Source organism: Hypanus sabinus, chromosome 25 (genome assembly GCF_030144855.1).
Source record: "Hypanus sabinus isolate sHypSab1 chromosome 25, sHypSab1.hap1, whole genome shotgun sequence".
In the NCBI taxonomy this organism is placed as follows: Eukaryota; Metazoa; Chordata; class Chondrichthyes; order Myliobatiformes; family Dasyatidae; genus Hypanus; species Hypanus sabinus.
The window spans coordinates 44,093,688-44,114,227 of record NC_082730.1 but is presented as its reverse complement, the minus strand read 5'-3'; the positions used below and the strand labels follow the sequence as shown (position 1 = coordinate 44,114,227).

The window sequence follows — 20,540 nt, the reverse complement described above, 5'->3', positions numbered from 1 at the left end:
CCCCTCAGAGCTGTGGTACATTCATAACAGTGCCAATATGCACCATGACCTCTGGCTGTTCACCCTTCCACTTGAGAATATCCTGCAGCTGCTCTGATACATCCTGGACCCTAGCACCCTGGAGACAACACACCATCCTGGTGTCTCTTTTTATGGCCACAGAATCTCTTGTCTGTTCTCTAACTATCGAATCCCCTATAACTACTCTGTTGCCTGACTTTGCTCTTCTCTGCTGAGCCTCGTATCCAGCCACTGTGCCACCATCCTGTGTCTGCTGCTGCTATACCTGATGAATCATCTGACCCCCCCAGATGCAACTTTGAGATGACTTGTCTTGTAGGCATTCACAGCAAATCCAAAGAAACACAATAAAAACAATGAAAAACTGCATGCATGACTAACAACCAGTGTGCAAAAAACTACAAACTGCAAAAACAAAAAAAAACATGAAAAACATTTGATGATGAAGAGTCCTTGAAAGTAAGTTCAGTGATGGGTGAGTGAAGTTATCTGCATGGTACAGAGACCTGAAGAATGAGAGGTAATAACTGCTCCTGAACATTTAATCATTAACTTTCTACAGTAGTTGCAATGATGCAATGAAATGAAAGTTTAATCACATGTTACAGGGAAAAGTTCAAGTTCGGGTTTAATTGTCATTCACTGTAAACATGTATTTTATTTATTTAGAGAGCGTGGAGGAGCCCTACAGGTCCTTTGAGCCTTGCTGCCCAGCAGTCGCCGATCACATTGATTTAACCCTAACATAACCATGGGACAATTTACAATGACCAGAACACCGTGCATTCCATGGGGAAGCTGTACAGAGGTCTCTGGAATTGAACTCTGACACCCTGAGCTGTAATAATGTCACGGTGGCTGCTCCTGCTAGACAAAGCAGCATTCCTTCAGGGTTAAGGTGCAAAACACAGGTTTACAACACATATCATTAAAACCAGCACAACAGCCACAAGCTTAATATTGGCTGCATCCCCAAGTGGCGGTGATGTGTACGGGGTGCTGTCCCATGAGACATCGATGGAGTGCGTCCCGAGTGGCATCCGTGCACACGGAGTGCGTCCCCGAGGGGCATGGGCCGAGTGGTGTTGACGTGCATGGGGTGTTGTCCTGGGACCACATTTCCTAAGACTCTATCTCACAGGTGAAAGTAACTTCACCTTGAAAGTAACTTCACCTCCCAGCTTCTCACTTCATTCCCCTCCCCCATCCATCCACCTTCTCCCTCACCTGGTCTCACCTATCACCTCGCAGCTTGTACTCCTTCCCATCCCCCCACCTACTTATTCTAGTTTCTTCCCTCTTCCTTTCTAGTCCTGAAGAAGGGTCTCAGCCCAAAACACCGATTTTATTCATTTCCATAGATGCTGCCTGACCTGCCGAGTTTTTCCAGCATTGTGTGTGTGTTGCTATAGATTTCCTGCATCTGTAGAATCTCTTCTGTGTTTACACTAATCCCATTTGCCAACACATTTGTTTATAGCCTGCTCTACCTTGATGATTTAAGATTTATTGCTTTAAAGTTGAGGGAGTACTGTCTTTCACTCCTCAGGCAGTGTGTTCCAGAGTTCAGCCACGCTTTGGATGAAAACTATCAAGTTTATTGTCATCTGACTGCGTATATAAAACCAAACAGGACAACCTTCCAACCGACCACAGTGCACCCACAAAACATTTATAACACACAGCACATAAAAAATATTACCACAAATAGATGAATAAAATCTAATTCAAAGTACATGTAATATGCAGCACAGGTAAACAGTTCACTATCCTAATGACAAAACCTGGTGGTTACAGGGTATTCATTAATCTCTCAGCCTTGGAGAAGAAGCTGTTACCTAGTCTGGCAGTCCTAATCCTAATGGGTCAAAGATGTTGTGGGATGGGTGCTTCAGACCCTTTGTATACAATGCTCCCAGTAAATGTCAGAAATAGGGGAGAGGGGGACCCCTGTGATCTTCTTGGTGCTTTTTACTGTCCTGTAGCCTGATGTCTTGGATCTTCCATACCATACAATGACGCAGCTGGACAAGACGCTCTAGATGGTGCTCCTGCAGAAACTATCTTCCTCCTGTCCCCTTGAAATCTCCCTAATATTGTTATTAATTTGGTAATTGATCCCAGTCCTAATGAAGGTTGTGACCCTAAGCATTGGACTTATTCCTTTCCCCAGATGCTGCCTGACCTACTTGAGTTCCCCCAGCATTGTGTGTGTGTGTGTGTGTGTGTGTGTGTGTGTGTGTGTGTGTGTGTGTGTTGCTCTGGATTCCTGCAGAAGCTTTTGACAATAGACAATAGGTGCAGTAGACCATTCGGCCCCTTGAGTCTGCACCGCCATTCTGAGATCATGGCTGTTTAAATTGTGTTTAGAATTTGGGATATCATGTTTTAGAGAACAGTTCAGCACAGGAACAGGCCCTTCGGCCCACAATGTTGTGCCAAACTAGTTAAATTAGTAATCAAACGGCCAACTGAACTAATCCTCTGTCTATCCAATGCCCGTATCCTTCCATTTCATACACACACATGTACCTATCTGGACGTCTCTTAGAAGTTCCTAATGTGTCTGCTGCTACCATCAACCAGTCAGCACATCCCAGTCACCCACCACTCTGTGTTTAAAAATAAACTGCCCCTCACATCTCCTTTGAAATTACCCGCCCCCAACCTTAAATGCATGCCCTCTGGTATTCAACATGTCATCTGTTGCCTGGGAAGAAGATACTGTCTGTGCCTCTCATAATCTTATCAACCTCAGTCAGATCTCCCCTCAGCCTTCGCCGCTCCTGAGAAATCAACCCCAGTTTATCCAATCTCTGCCCCGTACCTGCCCCGTAATCCGGGCAGCATCCTGGTAAACCTCTTCCACACTCTTTCCAAAGCCTCAACATGCTTACTGAAATGGGCTTATGCAGTTCTGGTTGGCCAGATGTGGTTTTATAAAGCTGCAACATAACTTCCTGACTTTTGACCTCAATGCCTCGACTAATAGTTACTGTTTTATAGAGGGTGTGGTCTCTGCATTGTCCCTACAGTGACTGGGATCATTTTGGCCTACCTTTAACCAGAAAAATCTTCAGTCCAGCTTCTCATTGGGAAGATGGGAGTGAGGAAGTTGTGGCAGGGCAAGGGTTAACATTTCCAGGCAAGGACAGATGGAATATAAAGTGCAGAAAGCCAGGCAAGAAAGGTCTTTGAAGAGCATAGCTTCATGGGTTCCAAAGCAATTTCACTTACGGAGATGAGTTAAAAATGTAATGGAGGAAGGTGCCATGATAATGCCATGGTATTACACCTTGGAGCACTGGAGTTCAGAGTTCAATTCCAGCATCCTTTATGCATTCTTCCTGAGTTTCCTTTCACAGTCACTGGTTAGTAGGTTAATTGGCCATTGTAAATTGTCTCGTGATTAGGCTAGAGTTAAATTGGGGATTGCTGAGCCTATTCAATGCTGTATCTCAAATGAATAGATAAAAGAATGTAAAACATACACCAGCTAGGGGAGGAAGGATGTACAGGAGCATCAGGTTTAGGACTGCCGGACTGAGTAACGGCTGCTTCCCCCAGGCTGTGAGACTAATGAATACCCTGTAACCACTGATGTCTCCTCACTGGGATAGTGAACTGTTTACTGTCTACTTGCACTTCACGTGCATTTTCAATTACATTTTATTAACTTGTGGTAATATTTTGTTTTATGTGCTCTGTTTGTGTGATATGTTTAGTAAGTGCACAGAGTTCCAGAGGAAAGTTGCTTCTTTTGGTTGCATATACTTAAGGCTGTTGTAGCCGGGGGTGGTAATGGGGACAAGCTATTAAATACTCCCAATGGTATGTACCTCAAATAGCCTCTGACAGCCAAGTCATACACTGTGAATTAGATACTAACCCAGCAGAACAGTTTCTGCTGACAGGAGGAAGGTCAGAGATGGGTTACTAGTGCCATGGCAGATGGGGCTAGTCAGCCATGGTTGGCAGCTCACCTAGGACAAGGAACTCTGATCTTAAACCTTCCCTACCTTGTGGCTATACCCACTCATGGGGAAGGCCTCGGGAGTAAATCAGGAGGGAAAGATCTCGAGCTGGAGTCCCTAAGACTCCAGCATTGAGTTCAATGCTGACTGGCAACTCCTGCAATGCTGCTGGTACCAAGCTGTATCAGTCTCTACCATTCCTTTGGGTTCATCAGATGCATGGAGAGGGAAGCCTGCTGAATGGGCAACAGCTTGCTCCCCATATCGTACTGCCCAGGCTTGCGTATTTAGACAGCTAGGACACAATATCTCTGGTCAGCTCTGACCGATGGAGGCCTCAGACATAGAGTTGCAAGTAAAAGTTTGTGAACCCTTTGCAATTACCTGGTTTTCTGCATTACTTATTCATAAAATGTGGTTTAATCTTCATCTAAATTATAATAATAGACAAGCACGATCTGCCTAAATGAGTAACACACAAAGAATTGTACTTTTCATGTCTTTATTAAGCACATTGTTGGTCCAGGCTGGAAAAACTGGTAGGCAAGAGAAAATCTGCAGATGCTGGAAATACGAGCAACACACTCAAAATGCTGGAGGAACTCAGCAGGCCAGGCAGTATCTATGGAAAAGAGTACAGTCGATGTTTTGGGCTGAGACCCTTCAGCAGGACTCCTGGTAGAACTCTAACTGGTAGAAGCGCCTTTAGCAGCAATAGCCTCCAAATGTTTTCTGTAGCTGCTGGTCAGACTTGCACCACAGCAATGAGGAATTTTAGACCATTCCTCTGAACAGAACTGTTCGGTTCATCAATATTTCTGGGATATCTTGCATGAACAGCCCTCTTCAGGTAATGCCACAGCATCTCAATTACGTTAAGATCTGGACTTTGACTTGGCCATTCCAAAACACAGATTTTCTTCTTTTTAAACCATTCTGTTGTTAATTTGCTGTTGTGTTTCAAATCATTGTCTTGTTGCATCATCCAACTTCTATTAAGCTTCAATTCATGGACATTCTCCTGTAAAATGTTTTGATACAATTTTGAATTAGTTGTTCCCTCAACGATTGCAAGCTGTCCAGGCCCTGAGGCAGCAATACAGCCCAAAACCATGATGCTCCTTCCACCATGCTTCATAGTTAGGATGAGGTTTTAGTGTTGGTATGCAGTGCCCTTTTATTCTCCAAATATAGCAGTGTGCATTTCCCCCGAAAGTTCAATTTTGTTTCATTTCTCCACTGGAACATTGTCCCAGAAGTGTTTTGCAAACTTGAGAAATGCTTCAATGTTTTTTTCTGGAGAGCAGTAGTTTCCTCCATGGTGTCCTTCCATGAATCATTGCAGTGTTTTTCTTATAATGGACACATAAACAGAGACTTTAGTCAGTTGTAGAGTTTCTGCAGGCCTTTTGCTGTTACCCTTGTGCTCTTTTTCACCTCCTTTTGGTTGGGCTCAGTGTGATCTATGCTAGGGAGAGTAGCAACAGTACTGAATTTCCTCCATTTCTAGACAATATCTCTTGCTGTGGACAGATGAACGTTCAGGTCTTTAAAAATGCTTTTGTAGCCTTTTCCAGCTTCATGCATCTCTGCAATTCTTCTAAGGTCCTCCAAAAGTTGTTATGATCGAAGCATGGTCCACATAAAGAGATCTTTCTTGAGAACAGCAGTAACCTGACAGTGTGTCTTTTTCACAACCCACACCTCCAGTCTCATCTCATTGATTGGAGCCCCTGACTCTAAATAGCTTTTGTAGAAGGTGTTACCCCAGGCTTCACATACTTATGTGAACATAGATTGTGATTGTTTAAATGGTGCACTCAGTATTGACGAGAAGTACAATTGTTGTGTGTTATTAGTTTAGGCAGATTGTGTTTGTCTATTGTTGTGACTTGGATGAAGATCAGACCACATGTTATGAGTAATTAATGCACAAAAGCAGGTAACTGCAAAGGGTCCACAAACTTTTTCTTGTGAGTGTATGTACAGTCGGATGAGATGACCATAAACTTGAACGTAAAATGATCATAAGCAACCCGTTTTACACTTCATTCTCGACATCTGAAGAATCTCTGGATCACAGAAGTATCAGGATCCAACCAGGTGATTACATTTTATTTGCCTCTGCTTTTTCTTACTAGCAGCAGGACTGGGAGTGCGAGTCCTTTTCCCAGATTAAAGCTATAAATGATTTAACACCAGGTGCTTTTTGAAAGAACTTGTAAGTTACTTTTTTTCTAAATAAAAAGCTCTTCTTCATGCTCTGGCCTTTCAAATCTCACACAGTAAAAATGAAGTTCACCCATTTGCCCCTCTTGATGCTTTGACAATTATCTAATGTTGGTTATTGTTTCCTGACTGCAGAAACTGTTTCTAATTTGCATTATTAAAATCTCATAAGGTTTTCTTTGCATATCAAGTTTCCTCTAACTCCGCTCTGTTTGGTCTGAATGATTCTTGTTTCATCACGGTACCTAAAATAACCTATCACAAGTTAAAGTTTATTGTCATTTTTATATATACTGCCAAATTGAAGCAATGTTCCTGTGGACCAACATGCGTAACACAGTACATATAACTTGCATAAAGTAATAATTTAAACTTCTCTTACTTGTTTTTAAAGCTCTTAATTGTCTGGGACCAGGGTACATCACAGGTCTTTTTCTGCCCGTCTCCCTCAAAAGATAATTGGCAGGTGAACTTTTTTGAACTACGCTCCTGAACTGCAGAACTCAGTACCTAGAACTATAAGGAATGCAGACTCAGTTGACACTTTTAAACACCGGCTCAAAACATTTTTTTAACTAACGTTTCATTATTTTTTATTTTCACTTTTGCCCTTTATTGCATTGTAAACCACACCCCGGTAAACTGTTTCAGCAGACGGGCCAAACCAGGTGAGGGTAGCCAGAGGGTCTTCGACCCTCGGTGAGGTAGGGGATCTGCCTATCCCTGCGTGTGAAGTCTGGCCCTGGCATTTTGAGTGGAGGAGACCGAGTAATAGCTAACAGTCAAGAAGGCAGACCAGTGGGCGTTGTGGAATGCTAAGAGCATGACGAGCAATTTACACATCCTGGTCATCCACTGCAAGAGGTGGTGATCTCTTTAAACTCACCTGGCGGCAGACCAAGGCATACCATTGTTGTAACCCGTCGAGTACATGATTTCCCAATACATCAGAGTGCGTGGAGGGAAATTGTCCGCCAACTGGAAATTCCAGATGCAACCTGATGATGAATGAAAACCACTTTGAACTATATTGTCTGTATGAAAAGTGCTCTATAAATAAAGTTATTATTAATATAACCAAGGTACATTTAGAACACATTTAAAAAGTAACCAATCTGACGTTACTAACATGTCTTGTATAATGAGAGCTAGATTGTGGCAGAGGGTTCATTAGTCTTACTACCTGGGGGAAGAAGCTGTTTCCCATCCTAACCGTTCTTGTCCTAATGTTATGGTGCCTCCTGTTTGATGGTAGGGGGTCGGAGAGATTGTTCGATGGATGGGAAGGATCACTGATTATGCTAGGGGGCCTGCATACATTGATAAATATTTTGGATGGGTGAAAGAGACCCCAATGATCCTCGCAATGCTTTGTAGGGTCTGTGGCCAGATGGAGATGCAGTTAGTCCGTGGTACTTCTGGTTAGAATGGGGAGAAGAAGTTTCACTCACCTCAATCTCCTCAGGAGTTCAAGACCCTGCTGTACTTTCTTGATTAAAGAGGTGGCAGTGAGATTGTCTGTTATATGCACTCCCACAAACATGGTGCTCTTAACTCTCCACAGAAGAGCAGTTTATGCACAGTGAGGAGTGGTCTGACTACACCTTCCCAATCAGATCTGTTGTGATTTTATTAAATGGTGGTGAAGATTAAATATAGAGCATGGAACGTAGAGCCCTACAGCAGAGTGTCCTATCACCAGTAAATCCCTCTATTTCAAAGCACAGTGCTTTGACTCTAGTGCCAGGGACTGCAGTTAAGGCCAGGATCATGATGCTTTATCGAGATCACAAAAGGCTCCTTGTTCATTGCTTGTTGGGATTTTTTTTTCCCGTTTACATCAAAATGGTATGTACAGTTAAAAGACTATGCTGTGGAATCAAGCCTAGCTGAGAAAGGAGGAGGGTTGGGCAAGGGTCTAGCAACCCACCCCATAAAAAGCCAGAGCTACAGAAACGCCAACAGAAGCTCCTGGGAGAGGAAGGAATCTCCAGGAAGATAGGTTACAGCTTGAGAGGACGTGAAGGACTCTTAACGAGTTACTATCGATTGCTATGCCCTAGAAGGGGTGATTAGGCCTCAGAAAAAGATACAATGAAATGTGTCATTTGCTATAACAGCCCTGTGTCGGGAGTGGGGGTTAGTCTACAACTGTCGCCTCACAGACCCTGCCCATCATGTTCAGCAGAAAGATACAGAACACAATGATAACAGAACAAATCCCGTGCATCCCACCCAGCCACTCTGGGCCTCCCGTCTCCCGGTTTGGCCATTAGGTTTTGACTTCCGATCGACATTCAGAATTCAGCCTTTGGTTTTGAGCTTGGACTAACTGATTACAGGACCCCGGACTCCAACCTCATGTTCTGGGCAGATAACCATCAACTGACCAACACTTGTGTGTCATCGTGCCTCTTGGATGCCTGGACTTTTGATCGCAGGACCCACAGCCCAACATCCAGGGATGGCCTTTGTAACTCGTCCACTTTGCTGGCCTTTGAGCATGAAGTGCACCGAGTGGAGTGGAGGGAGGGACTCCGGATGTCGTTTCTCACCGAGTGGAGTGGAGGGAGGGACTCCGGATGTCGTTTCTCACCGAGTGGAGTGGAGGGAGGGACTCCGGATGTCGTTTCTCACCGAGTGGAGTGGAGGGAGGGACTCTGGATGTCGTTTCTCACCGAGTGGAGTGGAGGGAGGGAATCTGGATGTCGTTTCTCACCGAGTGGAGTGGAGGGAGGGACTCCGGATGTCCTTTCCCACCAAGTGGAGGGAGGGAGGGACTCTGGATGTCCTTTCTCACTGAGTGGAGTGGAGGGAGGGACTCTGGATGTCCTTTCTCACCGAGTGGAGGGAGGGACTCTGGATGTCCTTTCTCACCGAGTGGAGTGGAGGGACTCCGGATGTCCTTTCTCACTGAGTGGAGTAGAGGGAGGGACTCCGGATGTCCTTTCTCACCGAGTGGAGGGAGGGACTCCGGATGTCCTTTCTCACCGAGTGGAGTGGAGGGAGGGACTCCGGATGTCCTTTCTCACCGAGTGGAGTGGAGGGAGGGACTCCGGATGTCCTTTCTCACCGAGTGGAGTGGAGGGAGGGACTCTAGATGTCCTTCCTCACTGAATGGAGTAGAGGGAGGGACTCCGGATGTCGTTTCTCACTGAGTGGAGGGAGGGAGGGACTCTGGATGTCGTTTCTCACCGAGTGGAGTGGAGGGAGGGACTCCGGATGTCGTTTCTCACCGAGTGGAGTGGAGGGAGGGACTCCGGATGTCCTTTCTCACTGAATGGAGTAGAGGGAGGGACTCCGGATGTCCTTTCTCACCGAGTGGAGGGAGGGAGGGACTCCGGATGTCCTTTCTCACCGAGTGGAGTGGAGGGAGGGACTCCGGATGTCGTTTCTCACCGAGTGGAGGGAGGGACTCCGGATGTCCTTTCTCACCGAGTGGAGTGGAGGGAGGGATTCCAGATGTCCTTTCTCACTGAGTGGAGTGGAGGGACTCCGGATGTCCTTTCTCCCTGAATGGAGGGAGGGACTCTGGATGTCCTTTCTCACTGAGTGGTGTGTAGTGATGGACTCCGGATGTCCTTTCTCACCGAGTGGAGTGGAGGGAGGGACTCCGGATGTCCTTTCTCACTGAATGGAGGGAGGGAGGGACTCCGGATGTCCTTTCTCACCGAGTGGAGTGGAGGGAGGGACTCCGGATGTCCTTTCTCACCGAGTGGAGTGGAGGGAGGGATTCCAGATGTCCTTTCTCACTGAGTGGAGTGGAGGGACTCCGGATGTCCTTTCTCCCTGAATGGAGGGAGGGACTCTGGATGTCCTTTCTCACTGAGTGGAGTGGAGGGAGGGACTCCGGATGTCTTTTCTCACCGAGTGGAGTGGAGGGAGGGACTCCGGATGTCGTTTCTCAGTGAGTGGAGTGGAGGGAGGGACTCCGGATGTCCTTTCTCACCGAGTGGAGTGGAGGGAGGGACTCTGGATGTCCTTTCTCACTGAATGGAGGGAGGGAGGGACTCTGGATGTCCTTTCTCACCGAGTGGAGTGTAGTGATGGACTCCGGATGTCCTTTCTCACTGAATGGAGTGGAGGGAGGGACTCCGGATGTCGTTTCTCACTGAGTGGAGTGGAGGGAGGGACTCCGGATGTCCTTTCTCACCGAGTGGAGTGGAGGGAGGGACTCCGGATGTCCTTTCTCACCGAGTGGAGTGGAGGGAGGGATTCCAGATGTCCTTTCTCACTGAGTGGAATGGAGGGACTCCGGATGTCCTTTCTCCCTGAATGGAGGGAGGGACTCTGGATGTCCTTTCTCACTGAGTGGTGTGTAGTGATGGACTCCGGATGTCCTTTCTCACTGAATGGAGGGAGGGACTCCGGATGTCCTTTCTCACCGAGTGGAGTGGAGGGAGGGACTCCGGATGTCCTTTCTCACCGAGTGGAGTGGAGGCCTAGACCCTGGATTCACTTCGTCGCCCATCTGATCTCTGACTTCCCTACATCTCTGTCCCTAAACTCTAACTCTGCCACGTCCCTGTACCTAAATCCTAATCTGATCCCCCAACTCCCCTCTCTGTCTCAAAATCATCCCTGTGAACCTAAAACAACTAGTAAGTCTCAGCTACAATGTTGACGGTGACTGCAGTTTGGGTGTCTTATTGGGTGACAGACAATAGGTGCAGAAGTAGACCATTCAGCCCCTCGAGTCTGCACCGCCATTCTGAGATCATGGCTGATCATTCACTATCAATACCCAGTCCCTGCCTTGTCCCCATATCCCTTGATTCCCCTAGCCATCAGATATCTATCTAGCTCCTTCTTGAAAGCATCCAGAGAATTGGCCTCCACCGTCTTCCGAGGCAGTGCATTCCACACCTCCACAACTCTCTGGGAGAAGAAGTTTTTCCTCAACTCTGTTTTAAATAACTGACCTCTTATTCTCAATCCATGCCCTCTGGTACTGGACTCTCCCAACATCTGGAACATATTTCCTGCCTCAATCGTATCAAATCCTTTAACTATCTTAAACATTTCAATCAGATCCCCTCTCAATCTCCTCAGTTCCAGTGTGTACAAGCCCAATCTCTCCAATCTCTCTGTGTAAGACAGCCCTGCCATCCCAGGAATCAACCTAGTGAATCTACGCTGCACTTCCTCAATTGCCAGAATGTCCTTCCTTAAACCTGGAGAACAAAACTGTACACAATATTCCAGGTGTGGTCTCACCAGGGCCCTGTACAAATGCAAAAGGACATCCTTGCTCTTGTACTCAATTCCCCTTGTAATAAAGGCCAACATTCCATTTGCCCTCTTCACTGCCTGTTGCACTTGCTCATTCACCTTCATTGACTGATGAACTAGGACTCCTAGGTCTCTTTGCATTTCTCCCTTACCTAACTCTACACCGTTCAGACAATACTCTGCCCTCTTGTTCCTGCTTCCAAAGTGATAACTTCACATTTATTCACATTGAATGACATCTGCCAAGTATCTGCCCACTCACCCAGCCTATCCAAGTCTCCCTGTATTCTCCTAACGTCCTCTTCGCATGTCACACTGCCACCCAGTTTAGTATCGTCAGCAAACTTGCTGATATAGTTTACAATGCCCTCATCTAAATCGTTGACATAAATCGTAAAGAGCTGTGGTCCCAATACAGAGCCCTGTGGTACCCCACTAGTCACCTCCAGCCAGTCCGAGAAACACCCATTCACTGCTACCCTTTGCTTTCTATCTGCCAACCAGTTTTCTATCCATGTTGAAACCCTGCCCCCAATGCCATGAGCTCTGATTTTACTCACCAATCTCCTATGTGGCACCTTATCGAATGCCTTCTGAAAATCTAGGTACACTACATCCACTGGCTTACCCTCGTCTAACATCCTTGTTACACCCTCAAAAAACTCCAACAGATTAGTCAAGCATGATTTGCCCTTGGTAAATCCATGCTGGCTCGGCCCAATCCTATTACTGCCATCAAGATATGCCACTATTTCGTCCTTAATAATGGACTCAAGCATCTTCCCCACGACTGACGTTAGGATAGTTCTCCGTTTTCTCCTTCCCTCCCTTCTTGAAAAGTGGGATAACATTAGCCATTCTCCAATATTCAGGAATTGATCCTGAATCTAAGGAACATTGGAAAATGATTACCAATGCATCCGCAATTTCCTGAGCCACCTCTTTTAGAACCCTCGGATGCAGACCATCTGGCTGTTTACTTTATTTACAATGCCCAGCCCAGGATGGTGGTTTTCACCATTTCCCCAGTGTGCAGGTGTGAGGGAAGTTCAAAGTAAATTTATTTCTAAAGTCACTACATACAACCCTGAGATTCATTTTCTTGTGTGCATTAAGTAAGTACAAAGAAACACAATAATGACAATGAAAATCTGTACACAAAGACAGTCAAACAAACTGCAAATACAAAATAATTAATAATTAATAAAGAGTCATTGAAAACGAGTCGTGGTTGTGGAATGAGTTGAGTGATGGGTGGAGTGAACCTGGCCCTGTACACCTCCCTGATGCCGAACACAGTTGGGATGTCAATGATGGAGGCTGCTTTCTTAGGCAGAGCACCTTGTAGATGTGCTCAGTGGTGGGATCCTGCGATGGTCTAGACTGTGTCCACACTTTCAGTGGTCCTGGACATTGTTTCTATACCGGGCCATGATACAACCAGTCAGGATATTCGCCACTCTGCGACTGACTCCTGGACCTCCAGTTTTGGCGCCATCTTCTAGTTATTCCCCTTTTCACAAAGTCCAAGTTTAATTGTCATTGTATAAAACCCACGAACAGAGCCAATCAAAACGGGCCAGTACCCGCACAAGCCAGATATAGCACAAATGAGACAGCAGTAAGCAGTCACATAAAAGTGTAGAGCAAAGGTCTCCGAGTGACTTGTTCTGTAAATTGATGGTGCACAGGTGTTGTTGGCAAGAACAAAAAGTTCTGTGCAGTCTGCAGACCAGCGCATGCATGCACGCAATCCAGCGTGTCTTCCACTGAGCGAATACTGGAAAGCAGCCATGTCCCAAACCAGCATGGAGACTGCACCACACCACCTCTAGCATCTCCTCTCCCTGAATGCTACAACAGGCATGAGGCCTAGTCCGTGCCACAGCTCCTCTAGTCTCGCCATTAAACCAGTGAAGTGTTCTAGTATTGTGGCATTCTACATTACTAATGTCAATAGGGTCCTGCAGTCACAAGAGAAACATCCAAAGCTATCACTCGCTGTTGGACTGCACACTGACTCTGGTATCTCTTTTGTGGTCAGCAACACAGTCTGCACCAGTTCCAGCTCCTTGGCCAAAGTTCTCAATGTCAAGCACTTTCTTTTAATTATTAAAAGAAGACATTTTTAAAAAGGCAAGAACACCTTTGGTTGGCCTCAGAGAGGCTGCTGTGCCTGAGCATGCAACCAACTTGCAGGATTGTGGTTTTGCCGTATCTCTGCTTTCAAAGTGTGCAGGTGTGAGGGAAGGCCCCACACTTCAGTAGAACTGTGTGTGGTGAGGGGAGGTAAAATGTCAGGGAGCCGGAAGCCTGTTTCCTGCTAGCACGTGGGAGGAGAAAGCTCAGTGATGTGTATGAGGAACTGAGACTGCTGCCGAAGGAGATTTGCTGTCTGTTAGTTGAGCCTCCACTTGGCCTGTACATTGAAGCCTGGTTCTGTCTTTTTCCTTCCAGCGGACTGAGTAGGTGGCTGCCTCTTCCTCCACAGGATTGGAGTGCTGAGCTGGTGGAGATGTGGTGGTTCCAACATGGGATGAGCTTTCTTCCAGCTGCCCTGGTCATCTGGTCAGGGGCCGCCTTTGTCTTCTCCTTCATCACAGCAGTTACCCTGCACCATGTTGACCCATTGGTACCGTATATCAGGTCAGTCGGGGTGGGGGGGGAGGGACAGGTGAAAGACCGTGGTGGGGTGGAGGTATGAAGGACCGTCGTGGGGTGGGGGACAGGTGAAGGACTGTCGTGGGGTGGGGGGGGACAGGTGAAGGACTGTCGTGGTCATAGACTTGTTCTACTGTATATCAGGTCTGTCAGGTGATGGGGGGACAGGTGAAGGACTGTTGTGGTCACAGACTCGTTGGTACTGTATATCAGGTCTGTCAGGTAGTCGGTGGGGGGTCCAGTGCAGGTGGTGGGTTTTCCCAGGCAGCAGAGGGAGTACGGACCACCCTCTGTCAACTCCATGATTGAGGAAGGCTGTTGGGAACCAGTTAGAATTATAATCTGGGAGGAAGTACATGAGTATGTGGAATAATTGGAATTGGTAGTTGATTCTGCGGATGCTGGAAATCCAGAGCAATACCCACAGAGTGATGGAGGAAGGGAGCAGGAAATGAGTAAACAGTTGATGTTTCAGGCCAAAACCCTTCAGCGGGACTAGAAAGGAATGGAGCAGAGCCAGAATACAAAAGTAGGAGGAGAGGGAAGAAGTACAAGATGGCAGGTGATGGGTGAGACCAGGTGAGAGGGAAAGTGGGTGGGGGATGAAGTTAGAAGCTGGAAGGTGATAGGTGGAAGAATTAAGGCTGAAGAAGAAGAAATCTAATAGGGGAGGAAGGTGGACCATGGGAGAAAGGGAAGGAGGAGGGGCACCAGAATGATATTAATGGGCAGGTGAGGGGAAGAGAGGGGTGAGATGGAACCAAAATGGTGAGTGGAAAAAAAGGAGGAGAAATTGCCAGAAGTTAAAGACATTTGGGACGAGGTTTACACTCATGAAATTCTGTAGATGCTAGAAATCTTGAGTAAGTTACACACACAAAATGCTGGAGAAACTCAGCAGATCAGTCAGTATCTATAGAGGGGAAAACAGTCAATGTTTCGAGCTGAGGCCCTCCATCCGGACTGGAAAGCAAAGGGAGCCTCCTTTTTGGGGTCAGAGGAGAAAGGCCAAACAGGTTCAAGGTGGCAGTAATGTAAAAACCACGCATTACAACAGTGGAGTGCAGTACAGCATCTCTGAACACACAACACATCGAACCTTCAAGTAGGTGGGCTACAGCAGCAGAAGACCGTGAACATACACTGAGTGGCAACTTTATTATGTACACGAGGCACTGAATAAAATGGCCACTGAATGTAATTCTTTCTTCTGTATAATTGTTGAAGCTGTTTTTTCTGTTGCTTGTCTCATCCTGACCAACTCACCACAGCAAATTCCTGACACGTATAACTGTAACATGAAGGAATTTGATCCTTAATCCTCAACTCTTCCAAATCATTTGTATTATAATTTCTAAGTTCACTATTATGACATCTTGTACATGGAGAATTTGGGTTATTGTGAACTATTATGTTGAAGTATTATGAGCAGATTTGGGTTGCTTACCTAAAAAAGGATGTGCTGGCATTGGAGATGATTTGGAGGCAACTGATGAGAATGATTTCAGGGATGAAAGGTTAATGTATGAGGAATGTTTGATGGCTCTGAGCCTGTACGAGTTTAGAAAAAAATGGGGGGGGGGGTCTCACTGAAAATCATCAAGTGATGAAAGGCCTAGATAGAGTGAACATGGAGAGGATGTTTCCTACAGTGGGGTGTCTAGGACCACAGGGCACAGCCTCAGAATAGAGGGAGGTCCATCTAGAAGGAGATGAGGAGGAATTTCTCTAGCTAGATTGTGGTGGATCTGTAGAATTCATTGACAGTGATTGCTGTAGAGGCCAAGTCATTGGGTATATTTAGAGCAGAGGTTGATAGGTTCTTGATTAGTCAGGACATCAAAGGTTACACAGAGAAGGCAGGAGAATGGGGTTGAGAAGGATAATAAATCGGCTATGATAGATTGGCAGAGCAGACACAATGGCCTACCTCTGCTCCTGTGTGTTATGGTCTTGTGTCCATACTGATGGATTTCAACATATTTTTGACAACTGATGTCAAAGCAGCAAATTTGTAGTTTTCTGTTTTGTCTCTTATTTCTTTCTTAAAGAAAAAGAGAAGAAATGTGGGCAAAAAACAAATAGCAAGCCAATTTGGGACAATCTAAAGAATTTTAGATCATCTGTTAGTGTTGTCACCACACAAGTGAGGAAGAGATGTGAAGTGATGTGACTATTTCATCATTAGCTCTGTGACTCAATTCTCTATTCCTGCAGTTCCACGTCCAACAAACATCAGCTTATCTCAGCCTTGAAAACTGCTATCAACTCCCGCAGCCCTTACAGAAAAAGCTCCAGATTTGCACTCAAACTTACAAAATGGCTGAAGTGGGGAAGGATCCAGTTTGTTATTACTGTCATGAAATTTGTTGTTTTGTGGCAGCAGAACAGTGCAATACATAAAAAATTATTATAACAACAAATATGTATGCAGTGGCCACAGTAGTGGAACCCAGTGTGGTTTTCTGCTGTTGTAACACATGCTTATTTGAGTTACTGTTACCTTCCCGTCAGCTTCAACTAGTCCATAAGACCAAAGGATATAGGCCATTCAGCCCATGGAATCTGTTCTGGCATTTCAGCATGGCTGATCCCTGATTCAATTGAACCCTATATACCTGCCTTCTCACCATTTCCCTTATGCCCCTACCAGACAGGAATCTGTCACCATCTGCTCTAACTATACTCGTGGACTTGGCCTCAACCACAGCCTGTGGCAGAGCATTCCACCGATTCAACACTCTTTAGTGAAATACCAAACCGCCTCAAATTTCTAATAAAGTAAGCTGCTGGCATATGCTTTCTTTGTGATTTTTATCAGAATGTTAGGCTCAGTAAATTCCTGAGAGATGTTGACACCCTGGAACCTGAAGCTGCTCTGCTCACTGCTGGGTCCTCAATGGGGACTGACGTGTGTTCTTCTGACTTCCCCTTCCCGAAGTCTACAGTCAACCAGTCAGATTGCTCTCTAGATAGAAGTTTGCTAGAGTGCTGATATACCAAATCAGTTGTGATGGTGTTAAACGGTGAGCTGTAATCAATGAAAAGCTGTAGATATTGCTGTGTGGTAGGTATTGTAGGAAGAAGTCCATTTATGGCACCATGGTTAACATGGTTTTGTAGTGGTTAGCATAATGGAGTTCAATTACAATGTCATCTGTAAGGAGTTTGCATGTCTTGGGTTTCCTCTGTGTATGTGTTCTATTTACATTTTTATAAATATCTGTGTGTGTATCGATAGTATTTGTGTATCTATCTGAGTGTATGCATTTGTGTGTATGCATATACAGTATGTGTGTATATAATATATACTAGGTATATTATACATATGTGCATATATATAGACATAATAAAAAGTGTGTGTGTATGTGTGTGTGTGTACGTGTATGTATATATATATATATACACATATAATCTAGATGTGTGCATATATATACTAGGCTTACATATAGCGCTTTTTCTAAGCTCCACGTACCTATCCAAAAGTCTCATAAAAGACCCTATCATATCCACCTCCACCACCTTTGCCAGCAGCCCATTCCATGCACTCACCACTCTCTGAGTAAAAAACTTACCCCTGACATCTCCTCTGTACCTACTCCCCAGCACCTTAAACCTGTAGCCTCTTGTGGCAACCATTTCAACCCTGGGAAAAAGCCTCTGACTATCCACATGATCAATGCCTCTCATCATCTTATACACCTCTATCAGGTCACCTCTCATCTTCCTTCGCTCCAAGGAGAAAAGGCTGAGTTCCCTCAACCTATTCTCATAAGGCATTCTCCTCAATCCAGGCAACATACTTGTAAATCTCCTCTGCACCTTTTCTGTGGCTTCCACATCCTTCCTGTAGTGAGGTGACCAGAACTGAGCACAGTACTCCAAGTGGGGTCTGACCAGGGTCCTTTATATCTGCAACATTACCTCTCGACTCCTAAATTCAATTCCATGATCGATGAAGGCCAATACACTGTACGCCTTCTTAATAGTGTGTGTGTGTGTGTTTTTTCAGATGCATATATATCAGAGTGTGTATGTGTGTATATAGTATTTCTGTTTTGTTTATATACTATACATATATGTAAAACACACACTCACCCCCTCCATCCATCCATTCCCCACCCCCCCTTGCAAGATTTAGAAACATAGAAAAGCTTCAGCCCACAGAGCTATGCTGAACATGTCCTTACCTTAGAAATTACTAGGCTTACCCATAGCCCTCTATTTTTCTAAGCTTCATGTACCTATCCAGGAGTCTCTTAAAAGACCCTGTTGTATCCACCTCAACCACCATCATTGGCAGCCCATTCCACGCACTCATCACAGTATGTAAAAAAAAACTTAACCCTGACACCACCTCTGTACCTAGTTCCAAGCACCTTAAAACTGTGCCCTGGGAAAAAGCCTCTGACTATCCACACGATCAATGCCTCTTATAATCTTATACACCTCTATCAGGTCACCTTTCATCCTCTGTCGCTCCAAGGAGAAAAGGCTGAGTTCACCCAACCTATTCTCCTAAGAAATGCTCCCCAATCCAGGTAACATCCTTGTAAATCTCCTCTGCACCCTTTCTATGGTTTCCACATCCTTCCTGTAGTGAGGTGACCAGTACTCCAAGTGGGGTCTGACCAGGGTCCTATATAGCTGCAACATTAACTCTCAGCTCTTAACCTCAATCCCATGATTGATGAAGGCCAAAGCACTGTATGCTTTCTTAGCCACAGAGTCAACCTGCGTAGCAGCTTTGAGTGTCCTGTAGACTCGAACTCCAAGATCTATCTGATCCTCCACACTGCCAAGAGTCTTGCCATCATATTTGACCTACCAAAATAAACCACCTCACACTTATCTGGGTTGACTCCATCTGCCACTTCTCAGCCCAGTTCTGCATTCTATCAATGTCCCGCTGTAACCTCTGACAGCCCTCCACACTATCCACAACACCTCCAACCTTTGTGTCATCAGCAAGTTTACTAACCCATCCCTCCACTTCCTCATCCAGGTCATTTATATAAATCACGAAGAGTAGGGGGTCCCAGTACAGATCCATGAGGCACCCCACTGGTGACCTCTCCTTGACCCATCTACAACCACTCTTTGCCTTCTGTGGGCAAGCCAGTTTTGGATCCACAAAGCAATGTCCCCTTGGATCCCATGGAGTACCTTATCAAATGCTTTGCTGAAATCCATATACACTACATCTACTGTTCTACCTTCATCAATGTGTTTACTCATATTCTCAAAAAATTCATTCAGGGTCGTAAGGCACAGCCTGCCTTTGACAAAGCCATGCTGACTATTCCTAATCATTTTATGCCTCTCCAAATGTTCATAAATCCTGCCTCTCAGGATCTTCTCCATCAACTTACCAACCACTGAAGTAAGACTCACTGGTCTATCATTTCCTGGGCTATCTCTACTCCCTTTCTTGAATAAGGGAACAACATCCACAACCCTCCAATCCTGCAGAACCTCTCCCATCTCCTTTGATGTTGCAAAGATCATTGCCAGAGGCTCAGAAATCTCCTCCCTCGCCTCCCACAGTAGCCTGGGGGTACATATCGACTGGTCCTGGTGACTTATCCAACTTGATGCTTTCTGAAAGCTCCAGCACATCCTCTTTCTTAATGTCTGTATGCTCAAGCTTTTCAGTCCACTGTAAATCATCCCTACTACCGCCAAGATCCTTTTCCATAGTGAATACTGAAACTAAGTATTCATTAAGTACCTCTGCTATTTCCTCCAGTTCCATACACACTTTTCCACTGTCACACTTGATTGGTCCTATTCTCTCACATCTTATCCTCTTGCTCTTCACATGTAGAATGCCTTGGGGTTTTCCTTAATCCTGTCCGCTAAAGCCTTCTCATGGCCCTTTCTGGCTCTCCTAATTTCTCCTTCCTGCTAGCCTTATAATCTTCTAGATCTCTATCATTACCTAGTTTTTTGAACCTTTCATAAGCTCTTCTTTTCTTCTTGATGAGATTTACAACAGCCTGTGTAGCTATCCCTCTCCAATGCTATAGTAAAGGAAATAGAATTGTGATCACTATCTCCAAAATGTCTCCCGCTGTGAGATCTAACACCTGACTAGGTTCATTTCCCAATATCAGATCAAGTACAGCCTCCTCTTGTAAGCTTATCTACATATTCTGTCAGGTAACCTTCCTGAACACACTTAACAAACTCCACCCCACCTAAACTCCTTGCTCTAGAGAGATGACGATCAATATTTGGGAAATTAAAATCTCCCACCACGACAACCCTGTTATTATTACACCTTTGCAGTATCTGTCTCCCTATCTGCTCCTTGATGTCTCTGTTACTATTGGGATGTCTATAAAAAACACCCAGTAGAGTTATCGACTCCTTCCTATTTCTGACTTCCACCCACAGAGATTCTGTAGAGAATCCTTCCAT

At 45.4% G+C, this 20,540-nt stretch overlaps 1 protein-coding gene across 2 annotated transcripts in view; it reads left to right on the top strand.

The window, feature by feature from the left end:
- The window catches only part of LOC132381202 (DNA damage-regulated autophagy modulator protein 2-like), an 84,510-nt gene that overhangs the window by 11,978 nt on the left and 51,992 nt on the right, over positions 1-20,540 (top strand). The window contains exon 2 of one of the 2 annotated variants that reach the window (XM_059950499.1): positions 13,914-14,102. The exons of the other annotated variant lie outside the window; for it this stretch is intronic. Coding sequence (XP_059806482.1) covers positions 13,972-14,102 — 131 coding nt within the window. The 5' untranslated portion in view covers positions 13,914-13,971. The remainder of the gene's footprint in view (positions 1-13,913; positions 14,103-20,540) is intronic. 2 annotated transcript variants of the gene reach the window in all.